Source organism: Apis cerana, linkage group LG8 (assembly GCF_029169275.1).
Source record: "Apis cerana isolate GH-2021 linkage group LG8, AcerK_1.0, whole genome shotgun sequence".
NCBI classification, from domain to species: domain Eukaryota; kingdom Metazoa; phylum Arthropoda; class Insecta; order Hymenoptera; family Apidae; genus Apis; species Apis cerana.
This window is the reverse complement of record NC_083859.1, coordinates 11022043-11038908: the sequence shown is the minus strand read 5'-3', so window position 1 is coordinate 11038908 and position 16866 is coordinate 11022043. Positions and strand designations below refer to the sequence as shown.

Sequence of the window (16866 nt, the reverse complement as noted above, 5' to 3'; positions counted from 1 at the left end):
ATTGGAACGGAATATTTTTATTTCCCTGTTGTTATCGTGGAATCTTCGTAAAACGTGTCGTAATTTCGACCAAATTACACGAAATACCAAGCGTCGGGATAATTTTCAAAATTCGAGACTTTTATAATTGTAGCAACAGATTTCCATTTTAGATTCGCCTCGACGATAATTTTCCTCCGACACTTTGCTCGAGGCAAGACAGTTTCGAGTAAATCGAAATTTCCCTTTGTTCGAAGTAATAGAAATTATAAAATTGCAAAAATAAATAGCCGGATCGAGAACAAAAGAGATTCCATGCTAGAATATCTTTTTTCCGTGGTTACGCATCCGTGAATAATTCAGAGAGCAGCACAAAGGATCTCCTTCGTTACATTACAATTTTTCTCACGTACGAAGCGAGGAACGCGGAGTCTACGTGGAATCAATTTTCAACAGGGTATTCTCGATCGAACTATATTACGCGTATTCGTCTGTTCGAGAAAAAAAGAGAGAAAGAGAAAGAAAAAATATTCGATCCAACTTCGCTGGAAAGACTTCCTCTTTCCGTGTCTCCTTCTGGAACGGAGGGAATCCGTGGATCGCCAACAGGTTAAAGCCGTTTAACGTGTACACGACGAGAACAATGTTAACAAAACGGGCGCGTAACGCGGACAAGAAGCGGGCAAGAAACGGGAGAACGCCTACCCGCGCGAAGGTGGGACGGAGAACGGTCGCGTCCGCGGAGGCGAGAAGTGGGTGGAGGGGCGCGTGGAGGGCGGGGGACGAGGCCCCGCCCACTAATTCGGCGGTCAAGTGTGACGCGGTGGGCGTCTTGCCGAGGCGCCAATCGGGCCGCGTCTCGTTACGGGAGGCCGCGTGGTGGGGGCGAGGTGGCGTATCGGGAGTGTGGGTATCGTTCGAGCGCAGTGTCCCTGGAGACGCGACGTTGGTTGCTCGATTTTCCTTTACCCTTCCGGTTTTCCACTGCTCGCGGTTTCCGGCCGCGTGCGCTTATACCACGGTGTCGCTTCCGGTCCGCGGACGAAAAACTCGCCGATCATCTCGTCTCGGGATCGTAACGGCCACTCCGCCACGCGCTATTTTCGAGCAGGGAATCGGGCGGAGAGAATCGGATGGCGAGAGATGGATGGATTTTCGAATCCCGCCGGAAGGGGTGAGATTTGGACGGTGACGTAGACGGGTCTCGACGGTCTTTTCCGATCGATCGCTTCGGATTCGATGGAATGGAAGATTTTTAGATTTTCGGTCTCGAGTGTTGCGCAAGGATTACCCTTTCCTCCCCTCGTTCGTTGTTATTCGAAAATGGTAGAATCCCTCGAATTTTGGAGCAATTTTACGAAAGAAGAATCGATTAGATTTTGAGGAAACGGATCTTTTCGGATCTGCCATTTTGGAATAGAACGGGTGTTTCATTCTTCTTCTTCTCTTTTTTTGTTCCCTTTCCCCGAGAAAATTACTGAAATTGGTGAAAAATTGTCTGAGTGGCTACCAGGGGGGGGGGGGAGAAACGATTAGTGATTGCACGACAAGTCGATCGTTGCATCGACCGAAAATTGATCTGGAACGTTGAAATTTTGTGTAAAAGTGAACATCGAGGAAGGAGAGAACTATGGATTTTTCGAATGGACTGTAAATCTCTGTGAAGCATGAGAGGGGGCAAGACTTTTTGAAGAGTTTTCAGTGACTTGCGGGGATATTGTTCCAGCGTTCAAGATTCTGTTCGACGTTCTTCATGCGATAAAAGGTACGTATAAAATTGCACATTCAAGACAAATGCAAAAAATAGATAAAAATGCACACACACACACATGTATACGTCATAGTTATCTCTACGATTAATATCAATTAATTATCAAACTAATCGGAAAAATTATTCAATCATCTCTTACTCGTTTTGTATGCATTTGGCAACAACGAACAAATTTTGAATTGACATAAAAATAAATAATTATAACACATTTCGCGGTAATATCCTGAAAAAATCCACGTTACGCTTTCCGTTCATCGTTACTCATCCCTGACTTATCCTATCGATAACGTAGTTTAAGGAATATTTTCATAAAAACCCTAGAAGGCACTAGAACCGGGTAAGATTCGTTCTTCCGTTTCGAAGAGAGAAAAAGAAAAAGGAAAAGAAAAAGAAGCGAATGTTTGATGGAAGATAAGTAATTTTTAAAATTTTTAATAAACATTTTTAATCTTTCTTCCATGATAACAATCTTCAAGCCATTCAATTATCCATTACAATTGTTTCGAATATTTTCTTATTTAACTGCTGTGTCATTTTCCCCAATGTTTCCACCTTAAAACATTTTAGAAAAAAAAACGTGCGATTTCGTGATTCCATGTTTTTCCCCGTGACGCATGCAACAGCGAGCCGAGCGAGCGAATGAGCGAGAGAGAGAGAGAGAGAGAGATTTAATTCTGGTAATTATCGATCCGTCTTATCATGTTTTCGCGTATCATCTCCACTTACGTTCGAGAAGGCAGTTTGCTGTCACGAAACACGAACATTTGTCTCTATCGTTTCCCCTTTTCTATTAACTTTTCGACGATTATTGGGACACTAAAAAACAGTTTCCTTCGCTTCTCTCCTTTTAGATAATTTTCCGTACGCACAAAAAGATAATTAAATAATACTCCGTTATACGCGTCCAATCATTTACTCGAAACATTCTTGTACTCGCGGAACGAGTATATATATATATATATATATATATATATATACGTAATTATTATTTGCAGAGTGGCGGTTCATCCTGCGCATCGACTCAACACGTTGTTGTTGCGAACGGAAACTAGTCTTTTCATTTTTCTCGCGCCCTTTCGAGAGCACGCTTTCTTCTTATTCGCCGATCGAGAAATAATATCAAGTAAAAACGATCCTCTTGGAATCCCGAATAGCCTGAATTTGCGCGATAACGCGGTAGAGAGAGAGAGAGAGAGAGAAAGGGCGTACACTCGACGATTATATTTAACTGCTGCCTTCATTGTACCGACTTTTGCGCATAAGTACACCTAATATCAATGTACGTAAGATACGACGCGATATGTACATTTATATATATGTGTATGTGTGTGTATCCACAGTTGTCGCGTACATAGAAACGAGTACAGAAACGAGAGGCTTTTCAAAGCAATTTTCTATGAGAATATTATTAAGATAGGTTCGATATTTTCGTTCGAGAGTTATATCTATCTTATTATGAAAATTACAGAGCGTCTAATTTAAGTTAAAGGAATGACTAAGAGATAAAGATCGAACATTCAGCTATATATGTGTGTGTATATGTATATATACATATATATCATTAGCAATATATATATATATATATTAGTGCTAATGAGATTTTTACCAGGAAAGTGGTCGATAAAAAGATACATTAAGATAAGATAATCGGACGAATATTTTTAATGCCGTCTCCTCGGTCTTTTCGTTTCGCTATTGAAACATATATACATATACATATATTCTGTTGAAATTCGAAAGACCAGAGGACGTAATACGATCGTCTCCTCGATCATTTCGTTTCGCTGTTATTGGAATAAATTCGTCGTTTGTGGGAGGGAGAGAAAAAGGAGAAAAGAAAGAAGGATTCTTTCACGAAGAAATCGCGAATAGTTTCTCGGTCAAGCGACGAAGAAAAAGGGTGTTTTGTCGAACACGCCATCTGTATACATAGGTATACGTAGAGTGGCCGTTTTCACGCGACCACTAATTGTTAATGGCTCGTGCATCGCCGATAACGAAAGTTATTCCCGCGTATACGTATATGTACGTATATACGCGCGTGTGTGTTCGTGTCGCAGCACGATCTTATCTCGCCAATTCGAAACTTTATTTCCCGCGATTACACCCCTTTAAAACGCCAACCCTACGGAAAAGTTGATTCTCTGATTTTTAATTTCATTTTCCATAACCTCCCCTCGTCACGAACCCGCCCCTCCCCCCCTCCATTCGTTCCTCTCCCCTTCTCCTTCCATGTAAATTATTATACGCGGTTCGAATTAGAAAATTGTTACACTTTCGATTTCTTATTTCGTTTAAGGATAGAAAGATATATATTGCACGATCTTTTATCGTTTCTACAATTCTGTGATTGTCGATCCGTTTTAATAAAAAAAAACACACTTTTTATGGAATCGAAATTCTTCTTCTTCCATCTAAATTATTATATTCGCGATTTAGAAAGTTGCTACACTTTTGATTTCTTAAATTGAGTTAATAAATTGAAAATTAGCTGTTAATAAGTTAGTTAATAAATTGAGTTAATAAATTGAAAATTAGCTGCTCCTCAAATTTCGTTAAACGACTAAAAATTTAAGGTGTAGCCGATCTTTTAAATCGATTACGGTAATTAATAAAAATTACCAACCGGATTTCACTCCTCGAACAAAATGCCAATTGAACGAACTAAATTCTTTATTCAATTTTAAATTTAATTTAAAAAAAATCTCAAGAACGAAATTACGATCAAATTCATTTGAAATATTACCCATCATCATTTAACAAATATTTCCATCGTAGATATCGATTATCGATTTTTTTAATTAAAAAAAAAAAGAAATCATCGCAACTCTCCTCTCCAAAATTCTTCCTCCTCTTCAGACCGCCCTTTGTTGTCTGCGCACTCCTCGTCCTTCTTCTCGTGGCTCTCGATTCTCAGAACACCTTTCTCTCTCTCTCTCTCTCTCTCTCTCTCTCTCTCTCTCTCTCTCTTTCTCTCCCCTTTTCTCGCGAATCTCGTTAATTCGAACCGCGAATTGGGATAACGTCGCGTTCTTACGTGTCGAGGGGAGAGAGAAATTTCTTTTTTCAAAAATTTGGAGGGAAAATAATTCGAATAGCATCCTCGAAAAAGAATATTCTCAGAATTCGCGAATACTTTTTGTGGAGCAACTCCCTCTCAACCCGAGGGAGATGCTTAAAGAAAGGGATGGACTTTATTTAGCTGATAAAAAGTACGTTAACAAATGAACTTCGATATATAAATACGGAAACACGATATTTTTTCACACATATTTTCAAACAAACTACATAATAAAAAACTCCAATCTTATTAGATTATTATAAATCAATAATTTCTATTCCAAAAACCGCCTGTCACTTTTCAGAGAAAATTCCCCATGGACGACGATCCACGATCGTGAATGAAACGATGAGCGGAACGAGGATCCTCGATAATCCGAGATAACGCTCCAACGCGATAACGCCGTTTGCAAGAGGGAGAGAGAGAGAGAGAGAGAGCGGGAAGGGATGTGAGGAACCGTGGAAGAAAGATGCGAGGGGAAGAAGAAGGAAGGGAGGAAGCTAACTAGTGGAATTCGATCAAGAGGGAGGGGGAGGAATCGCAGTCGAGAGGGGTTGAGAGGAATTCGAGAAGGGAAGAGATGCCTCGACCGTCGAGGGACACTTACGGCGACCAGAAGCCGCCATATTCGTACATCTCGTTGACAGCGATGGCGATATGGTCGTCGAGGGACAAGATGCTGCCGCTGGCCGAGATCTACAAATTCATCGCCGATCGGTTCCCCTATTACAGGAAGGACACTCGAAGATGGCAGAACTCGTTGAGGCACAATCTGTCCTTCAACGATTGCTTCATCAAGGTAGGCGCAACACGAATACCCTTTATCGATTAAACTTCCTTCCGTCGAAGAAAACGAAATTGGTTTAACTTACGAACGCTCGTATACGAAAACGAAATTATGATCAAATTCGTTTAATCATCATTTAACGATATATTTTCGCACCTTTTCCATCGTGGATATGCGTTTTAGTTAAAAGAATCTTCTTATAACGATGTTGAATCGTCGATGGGACGATCCTCACAAGCGAGCAGGTTAGAAAAGCTTTTTTATTGGGACAATGAGGATTGTTTCGTTCTATCTTTCTCGTCTATCTTTTGGAAAGAGAAGAGGAAATTAAGGAAGGAGTAACGATTTTTTAACGCGGGAGGAAGGTTCGGTCAGAGGGAATTCTTTTCTGGTTTGGCAAGCACGAGATCGAAGATAAAGAAAGTGGAGACATGATTAATGGAACTTAATAATTCTCTTCTCAACTCGTTTATTCGTACGGACAATTTGAAGGAAGTTTATCGTTATTTTCCTTCTTCCTTTCTCTTCGCGATGAAAACGAAAATTCGAATTTTCGAAAGACGAGTGGTAGTTTTTGGAAGAAATTTTTAACGATTAATCGATTCGCGATTCTTAAATCAGGGAAAAGAAACGATATTATAAATTTCTGTGTTATGTCATGGAAGATTAGAGAAGGAAAGAAAAGAAAAAGAAAAAAATGGATCGGTAAAAACTTTAATTCTTCGCCGAGTTGTAATTTAATATTTATCAAGGCGAGATATATCTCCTTCCATCTTGAAAAAAATGTATACGCAACATCCGTGGAATATGAAGCGTGGCCATGCGGATTTACAGGATTATTTTTTTTCCTCGGGTATAATATGGAATCGTTGTTACTAATTAGATCTTATAAAAGAAACGGCATGCTCCAGATTTGCGTAGATATTATCTACGCCTATGCATCGCCTGTGTGTTCACTTCGGTGCATCGAAGATAACAGTGCTATAAGTAATTTTGTCTTCTTCTTCTTTCTCTTCTTGCGCATTCTTCGCTGCGCGAAGAGCCTCAATGATAAATTCACGAGGGATACAGTTAAGTGTGATTAATGGGATTAAGGAGGGGGAATAAGAATACTCGCTCGTGTTTTCCTCAATTTCTTCATTATCTTGTTACATTTTACGCGTAGGAGAAAAATTGAAGAGGAAAACACGGCGAATAATCTTTTTTATATAATCTTCGACTGATCTGCGTACTTGCGTAAGCGGAGAATTTAAATCGGATCGTAAAATAACTAGATTGTATCTTGGAAACAATATTTTTTGGTAATATTTTTACGAAATGATTATTCGCCGAGAACTAACACGGTGATTATTTTCTTAACGATAGAAAAGAATCATTAAACGGGAAAAATATTCAAACATAATAAAAATTTATAACGGGCGAATAATCTTTCTCTTATTTATATAAGAGGAGAATTTAAATCGAAACATAAAATTACTAGATTATATCTTCGAAACAATTTTGGTAATATTTTTATGAAATGATTTTCGAGGGCTATCACGATGATTCTATATTTCCTTAACGAGAAAAGAATCATTGAACGGGAAAAATATTCAAACATAATAAAAATTTATAATAATCTTTCTCTTATTTGTATAACTAGAGAATTTAAATCATAAAATTACTAGATTAGTAGATTATATCTTCGAAACATCGAAACAATTTTGGTAATATTTTTATGAAATGATTTTTGAGAGCTATCATGATGATTCTATATTTTCTTAACGAAAAGTATTTGCATAAGTAGAGAATTTAAAACATCCGAAACATAAAATTAACTAGATTACTAGATTATATCTTCGAAACACTATTTTTTGGTAATATTTTTATCAAACGATTGTCGAGAGCTAATACGATGATTCGATATTTTCTTAACGACAGAAAAAAGTCATTAAACGGGAAAAATATTCAAATATAACAAAAATTTATAATGGGCGAATAATCTTTCTCTTATTTGTATAACTAGAGAATTTAAATCGAATCATAAAATTACTAGATTAGTAGATTATATCTTCGAAACACTATTTTTTGGTAATATTTTTACGAAATGATTTTTGAGAGCTATCACGACGATTCCATATTTTCTTAACGAAAAGTATTTGCATAAGTAGAGAATTTAAAACATTCGAAACATAAAATTACTAGATCAGTAGATTCTTTGAAATACAATTTTGGTAATATCTTTACCAAATGATTGTCAAGAACTAACCAGTGATATTTTCTTAACGACAGAAAAGAATCATTAAACAGGAAAAAATATTCAAACACGATAAAAATTTATAATGGGCAAATAATCTTTCTCTTATTTGCGTAAATAGAGAATTTAAATCGAATCATAAAATTACTATGTAGATTATGTTATATTTTTGAAACACAATTTTGGAAATATTTTTATAAAATGATAGAAAATTATTATAATGATTCGATATTTTCTCAATCTGGAGACAGAAAAGGTGATTAAACAGGAAAAATATTCAAAGGTATAAAAATAATAATAGCAAATATAATAAATAATAAAAATTTGTAATGGCAAATAATCTTTCTCGTATTTGCATAAATACAGTTTAAATCGAACGATAAAATTCGCGATAAAATTATTATGCAAGGAACACGATTTTGAAAATTCCTTCACGAAATGATCTCGAATGCTATTTTATTAAACAATTTTTAATAATATTTATAATAATATATATAATATTATAATTTATAAAATAATCTAGAAAATTTAATAATTTTATAAATTTAATAATTTAATATAACTCGAACGATAAAATTATTATACAGCATAATTTCGTAAATATTTTTCAAATGAAATGATCTCGAGACAATGTTAAATTATTAAATATCGATAATCGATACGATATGGAACAAATTCCTTAATTCTTTCGTGTTCAGAAAAAATATACCAACCATAATACAGTTACATGCTTTTTATAATCAAAGAGCACGATTGAAAATAAGAAATCCTAAAACGTATCTAATCGCGCGAGTTGATTAATTATGCACCCGTTGAAAAGTTATTACATAATTTGTATTCAATATTAACGGACGAAAGTTTAGAATTAAATAAAATTTTCGTAAAATCGTTATGGAAAATCGTACTTTCGATATATACTGCCGACTCAAGAATTTCCATTCCAATCCAAATTCTTACGAATTTTTACGCGAATCCAGAATAGAAGCAAAAAACCGAAAAACGAGAAAAAAGAGAAGGAGAGAAAGACAAGAGCAAAACGATCTCCTTCCGTGGATCCTCGCCGATCGTGTTCCACGATTTAGGTCGAGGCAGGTGCGAAACAGATGGTCGGAGAAAGAGAACAGAAGAGAAGAGAAAACTTGTCTCGCAACGTTACCTCAACACCGTTTATAATACCGACAAAAATAAAGAGAAAAAGATTGAAATTTGAATTGCGATTTTTCCGCCCTCGAGCCATCGAGTCAAGAATTTGTTCGAGTCGATTTCTTTACTTTAGATTAGCATAAACTAAATATAAATATTGGCGGATAAAATAATTGTTGACGCGTTGGCTGAATTGTTGATGTTGAAAGTGCAGATACAATAGTGTAGAGGTTTTCACAGCAGAACGAAAAGGAATGAATAAAATATTAACCTAGGTTTTCGAGGTTATGTTCGAGTTAGAGAAGTACAACGTATAAAGATGAACAGATAGATCACCGTGACGTGGAATCCGTGGATTCTCGAATCCCGTTGATCTGCCTTATTTTTACCTTCGTTATCCACAAACCGGTATTTTTCGATCGAATTTTAAAGAGACGTGAAAAAAAAAATGTTCGAAGTTTACAACCTATTCGATTGGTAAACAAATTAGGTTGAACCTCGTTTTGAGTAATAAAAATCATCGAGTTTTTCTTTTGTTTGCCACAGAGTTTGATCTTCACGAGTAAAATCCAAAATTGTTAATCTTTTTTTATTGTAAAGATAATCCATCTTTTTGTATCTTTTTGTGGATAAAAATTTACGTAATAAAATCACTATAGAATCATTCTATTGATATTTTGTTAACCATAAAATAATTTCAAAAGAAAGATTATTTAAATAATCATTTTGTACATATTCAATTCAATAATTACGAACGATACCATCTTCTTCTTCGCGTAGGATTTGAATTCTCGTCTCTATAATAGCTCCCATTTACCCACTGCGCGTATTTCCCTCTTTTTATTTTTATACCGTCAAAATTATTACTTACCGACCGAGGAAGCTACATTTAAAACCATATCTCACTCCATATATGAAAATAAATTCAAATTACAACGATCCGAAACGATCTTTCACTTCAAATTGAAATTACCGCGAAATTATCATAAAAATGGCCTCGTAACGTTTAATTTATAACTGATTGCACCTGTTCCAACGATAAACTACGCACGATCATCGACATGTACGAGTGAAAAAACGAGCAATAGGAATCGTGCTTGATAATCGACTGCTTCTGTGACGAGCATTTTTTCTTTTTCTTTTTAAATGAATCGAGCTTCGAGAGAGAAAGGGATTCGAATTTTTCGAATAAAGAATTTTCTATGGGGGGAGAATATTATTCTCTTAATCGTCGTCGAAATTAATTAAACGCGAAACAATATTACTATTTCGAAATATTTCTTTGATCGCCTCCTCTTTCTCTTTAAACTCTTCGCAATTTCTTCAGTCTCAAGCGTAAAAATTAACGAAGAAATTTTATATTTTAACGATTTATAGTTATGTTACACGGATGTTCTTTTCTCGTCCTTAGACGTGATTAATGATTAAAATTAGCAAGGCTGATTATTATTCACGAGGTGGATATTAAATCTTATCCGTTTCTTAATTCGTAACAATGTGTAAACATACATATTGTGCGTATCTACGCGTGAAATATTGTTTCCTTCGCGTAGATACGAAACGTTCTGTATGCATTTATGCTAATTAAATGACTGTATGTACATATGCATGCGCGTACGCGAGGCAAGCACGCTTCTAACGAGTTGCATCGGTGAATAGAAATTCGCATTATACGCTGTTTTTTGTTTATATAACATTACACGCTTAATAGATGCATGGCATTGCAATATTCTAATGCATAATACGTCATATTTGATTTGCGGTTATTTCTGAACTGTTACTATCACCGCTAAATATGATAATTCAAAGTGGATATACCGTGTTTGTTTATTTCAAATTAATGATTAATATTAATGATTAATGCTTGACAGATTTTACGACTTTATGCAGTCATACATCTCTTTCATAAATCATATTTCGAACCATCCAAACACTTTTATATAAAAAGAATCGGCTATTCCACAGATATCAACGCATTTACGTTACAGGTTATATATATATATACACACACAAACGCACGCACACACACGTATAACGTTGAAACGATTCTCTACACACTCTGGAAAATTGTTGTTTTCAGGTGCCAAGGGGGCCCCACCGTCCTGGCAAGGGCGCCTACTGGGCTCTTCACCCGGCAGCCCTCTCCATGTTCGAGAATGGCTCCCTTCTACGGCGCAGAAAACGTTTCAAGCTGCACAAACCCGATAAGGAGTTGTTGAAATCCGAGCTTCAGGCCTTGGCGTCCGCCATGCCGCCTCCTCATTCCGAATCCTCGCCCGTCCTGTCGATAAATCCTAACGCGCAGACGAGCAGTCTCACCGTTGCCAATCTTCATCGTCTTCGCGACGATTTGCTCCGTTGGGAGTTGCAGGAGCGCCGCCTAGCCATGACTTCAGGCGGCAACAGTTCGCCAAGTTTCACCACGCCCGAGGCTGGATCAAGCTACTATCTATTGTCACCAGAGGTTCGACAGAGACTGGCCGGAACGGACGAGATCCTTCGCGGTTACGAGAGCAACCTGTTGCAGGCAGGAAGTTGGAGTTTTCCAGGCTTCCAGGTGTCCCCGTACGTGTCTCAGCTCTCCTACTTTCAGACAGACATACCGGAAAGTAGACAGATCTGTGCTGGAAACGCAGAGGCTGGTGTCACCGAAAAGACTGACTCCAGGCTTTTCCTGGAGACCGCGAGAGGCGCCACGATCGAGTCTGCCGATGGTAAAGTTCGTTGTCCGCCGTTGGAGGCTGGAATTTCCAATCAGACGAGCATCCAACCCGGCCAGAAGAAGAAGAAGAAACCGTTCACCATCGAGAATATCATCGCGCCGGACGATGAACAGATTTCGAGTAATTCCGAGGACGAGAAGAGATCTTCGGGCCATCTTCTGGTACCTAGACCACTTTACGCCGGATTCTCGTTTGGCCTGCCCACGAGTAAGGTCCCATACGAGACTGCCACCTGAATTTACTAGATTCGACTAGTGTCTAGTGGATAATTCGAAGCGAACTGGAACGCTGGTGGCGTGACGATCGACGTTCAGACGAGGCGCTAGTGGATATACAGATTCTGGTGATGAATGAAACTAACGGATCCTGTTTGTGCGCTTCTCTCTCTCTTTCTCTCTCTTTCTATCTCTGTCTCTCGTGTTCTCGAGAAGATTTTTTTCGAGCGTGGAAAGGAAGGGAAGACTTTTCTGGTGGTGTGAAACTATGAATCGAAATGTTTCAAGAGGTTTTGCTTTTGGAATTGAGGAAATATCGAGGAAATGACCACAGGAGGTTCCTCTTTTAAACTTGATTGAATAGATATCCTGAGGTATTATTTCGATTACTTATAAAATAATACGTATAATTCTGATCGATTTGCTGTTTCTATTCGAACAGAGAATTTGATAAATTTTTCAGATTTTTTTTTAAATAGTGTCTGTTCATGTAAAATGAGATATTGTGGCAACGATTCTGTAGATTATTGGTGTAATACAGTTTGTATGGCATGTTTTTAAGTCTGAAATTAGGAAGAGTATAAAAATAATGGTATTTAATCGTAGGTGATTATACATGTTATTTAAATCACTTTTGTGCAAAATAAATTGGACAAATGGTCATAGTGATCAAGCTAATACAATATTTTATTAGAATTAAACGTTTGTATAGGTATATGTATATACTTACGTATATGTAAACCTTTATAAATTCTTTAAAAATTCTTAATCCACATAACTTATCTTAAAATTCTTGTTATGGATTATTAATATTCAGCTGGTTGACTGGTCAATTAGAAACAATGGATAAACTAATTGAATAAGCAGAGTAAGAGTTACTTTCTAAAGAAGTATGTGAAAATTTTGAAAGTTATAAATTTATACTCAATAAATTTGTACGGATATTGGATCATTGCTTAAAAAAACGTTTCTAATTGAAAATTAGAAAAGATTAGAGTCGATATAATTTTTTTACTGAGATTTTAATATTTAAATTATATCAATGTGTTAAAATATATTTTAAATTTCATTTTTTTTTATTTATAAATTTGTTTACGAGTCATAAAATAATCAGTGCAAAATTTAACTGACGGTACTGCTAATGGTAAGTCTTCTCTTTTTCCTTTCGATGGAACTTAATTAAGTTTTTTAGCATGAAATATCTTGAGAAAGATGAATATAATAATACTAAACGTAATTTAAAGGAAATGATAAAATTTATTAATGATGCAAAGAAATGAAATACGGTGTTCGAAAATTATTTGACAGATTAAATGATAAAATTAAAATAAAAATAAAAATTTGTAATAGAATAAAGAAATAAAATTATTATCTATATATTATAATTCTTCCATAGATTGGTAATTCGTTTTCCACCGCACAACAAAAATGACAATCCTGTAGATATTTCAAATTTTTCTTATAATATATCGGCATTAAATTAAAAACTTAATAATCAAAGATATTTGTATAATTTGATGTATAATTTTCGAACACAGATAATGATAAATCGAGCATAATATATTTAATATTTAACAACGTATATGCATTTAACAAGCAACGACATTTTTGCCTGTGTATCATTGTAACATTTTATATTCGTTTTATAACGAAGAAACTTACTTAAGCACAAGGAGTATGAGATTTATTAAAAAAAAAAGAAAAAATGAAAAAAAAAAGAAAAAAAAAAGAATAATTAACAAGGCACTTACAAAATTCTCGAAGTCATTTAAAATTATTTGAAAAACAAAGAAAAAAATAAAAAAATATATTATTAAAGTAGCGAGTCCAAACGTACAATAAAATATTTTACAAAAACACAAGATATTATTTACAGAATAAAAGAAGGAATGTGCTATAACATAATGCAGAATATTTAGAAAATGTATCTAAAAAACAGTATATCATTGAAAAGTATATCAATCTTATATAGTTGCTCGAGTGAAAGTATTACAAATTAGAAAAATACTCGAGTACAAAAAACTATTATATCTGATGATATTTGAAAATATTTGACTCACGATATTTGACTAACGATAAAGTTGAGTTTAACTATATATTTTCAGTGATTGCAAATATTAAGTTAAACAAAATTTTTAAAATAACCAGAAAAATTTTCTAAAATTAGATACGTATATCATACGAGAACTGATCAGATGATACTAATGTAAGAAATACCAAATTAATTTATATTTAATTGTAACGAATATAAACAATTTTATTTCGTAATATTGTTAGTTATAAATTTTTAAATTATCCTGAAATTAATGGGAAAAAAAGTTTTGTTGAATAATTTCAAATTAATATAAATCGACTTAAAATTGATTATTTTCTGCCTAACCTATTAACCAATTAACTTATATCTTAATACCCATAAGATGAATGTATCAATGTTAATTTTTTGAAGAGAATGAAATTTTTAGTACTATTTGATCGAATCTCCTATTCTGAAAATTGCTTATTTATCTTCGAGTAACAGAAGAATTCTTCAATATGATTAAAGGAGGAACGTTGAATGCGTGAGAATCGGCAAGTTTGTAGCTCCTATTTACTAACTAAAACCAACATTACATACTCACGAAGCACCAACGAATCAATAAACATGAACATACCTTCCATTAAGCGAGCAAACAAGCATAAGAACAGTCAATTCGCTTCACATTTATGATTTTCTTTATTGATATTCGATTTCAAATTCTGATTTCAACAAACTTTCAAGTACTATTTAAACAAACGTATGACAGCAGTTATGCGAAGTAGCGTGGGATGCGCAAAAGTCTCTCGTTTCTTGCGCATTGCGTCGCATTGAACTTCACGTGAAACTTTATTGATGCGAATTTACATTGCTATAAAGAGATTATAAATGATATTAAATAACAATTTAAAATTGATAATAGATGATAAATTATAATGTATTTTCCGATTATTTGTGTTTGGAATAGTGATATACTCATTTGTTCAAGTTTGTTCGTGCTCATTTGCGTTTGTTCGTTAGGTGTAAATGCGGCGTAATAGTCACGCTCTGTCGTCCATTATGCATAATTGCGTGTCTAATCTAGTTAACGTAAAGTCCTCCTACACTATCGAAATAACGTTTCCTCTTCGATATGTGAAATGAAATTTGTATTTATTGAGCTTTATTTATATGTGTTATATTGGTTGGGGATTTAGAAAGAGTTCTATTAAATAAATGTGTAGGAAAATTTATAAAAAATTTTGAAATTATATATATATATTACAAATTTTGATTCATAATTTTCAATAACTATTATATGACGTGTTAAAAGAATGTCACGTTTGAAGAGGAATTCGATGGAATTAGAGTCAATAAAGGTAAATATCTTAATTTTTCGATTCGAGTCACACAATTGCAGAAAAATATTCGTGCTCTTTAGTTTAAAAAAATAATTGCACGTTTTTTCGAAAAGAAAGAAATTTATTTTTCATTTGTAAATAGTTTAAATCTATTTTCCATTAAATTCAATGAAACAGATTTTATATGCTTTTTTTTTTAAAGTTTTTCGTTTATATATTCAGCTTATTCTCGATTTGCACAATTTTTAATTAACGAGATCAACAAATTTTATATAAAAAAAATTAAATACTTCGTTACAGTTAATAACACAGATTGAAAATTATGTGTATACGTATAAGAAAAATGTTGAAATTGTAGATAATTATATTAATAACTAAGAATTACACAACAAATCGTTTTCTTTCTTTCATTCTTGCTTCTTGCTTTCTTTAAATCGGAATACGGATTTCGATCGTTCTTTGTTAGAGAACAAAAGTTACTTGCAGAATTGTGAAACGTAAATTTCGTTATTTTAACGGGATCACGTGCGAATCCATTGAAAGGAAGTTCATCCATTGTGCGAACGACTCGTAAATGATCTACAAGCGTAATATAATTAATGTACTCGATCGTACTCTCACGAAGATACCCGTAAATGTAAACATTGCTTCGTGGTTAAATAAATTATTGTATATATCTGAAAAAAAATTGTTAGATTTTTGAAACTCCCTCGTTTTATTTCCTTTAAAAATTCATTTTAAGTGATGTGATAAAAAATATTTTTCATTTAAATTATTTCCTTAAAACATTGCCTCTCTATCTCGTTTATTAAATAATTAATAACTTTTTTCTCTTTCTCTGTCCAATAAAAATAGGTCTCGTTCAAAGACAAGAAAGATTTCTTTCTTTAGATTCTTTTTTTAAATATATATCGATGGACGAATGGAAAATAAATTGGAAACCAAATCGAAAATACATTGAAAAAAACAAAAAAAGAGAAAAGAGAAAAAACGAAAAACTGTAACGAGGTTAGATCGTTTCTGTAATGGGCGATCGATGCGCAAGATAATTAATATGGAATAACCTTAGCAGAACTATCGAAGAGGAAAGTAAGGTGAAGAGGTGGACGGTGGAGAAAGAAGGAAAGAAAAAAGAAATTCTTTCTTTATGGCGTTTAATGGGATTCTTCGCACTTGGGCCGGTGCTCCGACAAAGGGCCAATTCTGGCTTGGGCCAAAGGGCCTCCTACCAAATTAGAAACCTCCGAATGATTTATCGGCCAGGGATATTAAATTAGAAGGAATTTCGTGCTTGAAAGTAGCAAACCCCGTACTTCTTTCCTTAAAGCCAATAATTGTCGGCCGAATGCGAAACATTCCAAGTAGGTACTTTGATACCTTATTTACACCGATACCGTGAAATTCCCTAGAAATTAGTCGTTATTCTCTTCTGGAAATACGACGGGAAAAGGAAAGGAGCTTCAAGCTTTAAGAGAAGGTTAAACATAAGTGGGTGTATTAACATCGAACGCATTGTAATAATCTCGAAAATTTACGAGAAAAAGAAAATGTTAATTATCATGAAAGCGTAATTTTTAAGCGCGTAACGTAGAAAAGT

General features: G+C 34.7%; 1 protein-coding gene across 3 annotated transcripts; it reads left to right on the top strand.

Moving 5' to 3' along the window:
* Window positions 1-779: 779 nt before the first annotated feature.
* Window positions 780-15957, top strand: LOC108000051 (forkhead box protein A2-A-like). Of its 3 annotated transcripts, none has more exons than XM_062078912.1 (4): window positions 780-1153; window positions 1586-1744; window positions 5116-5610; window positions 11058-15957. In XM_062078912.1, exons 3-4 carry the CDS (start codon window positions 5392-5394, stop codon window positions 11934-11936), a joined length of 1098 nt encoding a protein of 365 aa, XP_061934896.1. In that variant the 5' UTR covers window positions 780-1153; window positions 1586-1744; window positions 5116-5391; the 3' UTR covers window positions 11937-15957. The 3 variants fall into 3 exon arrangements, with proteins under 3 accessions (XP_061934896.1, XP_061934898.1, XP_061934895.1); XM_062078914.1 differs by adding an exon at window positions 4610-4962 and having other exon boundaries at window positions 780-1744; XM_062078911.1 differs by having other exon boundaries at window positions 780-1744.
* Window positions 15958-16866: the final 909 nt, after the last annotated feature.

What these genes read in the sequence shown, in the direction of transcription:
- LOC108000051 (XM_062078912.1), top strand. Translation starts at nt 5,392, where the DNA reads ATGCCTCGACCGTCGAGGGACACTTACGGCGACCAGAAGCCGCCATAT. An exon ending in TCAACGATTGCTTCATCAAG is followed by an intron (nt 5,611 to 11,057) that starts GTAGGCGCAACA and finishes TGTTGTTTTCAG; the next exon opens with GTGCCAAGGGGGCCCCACCG.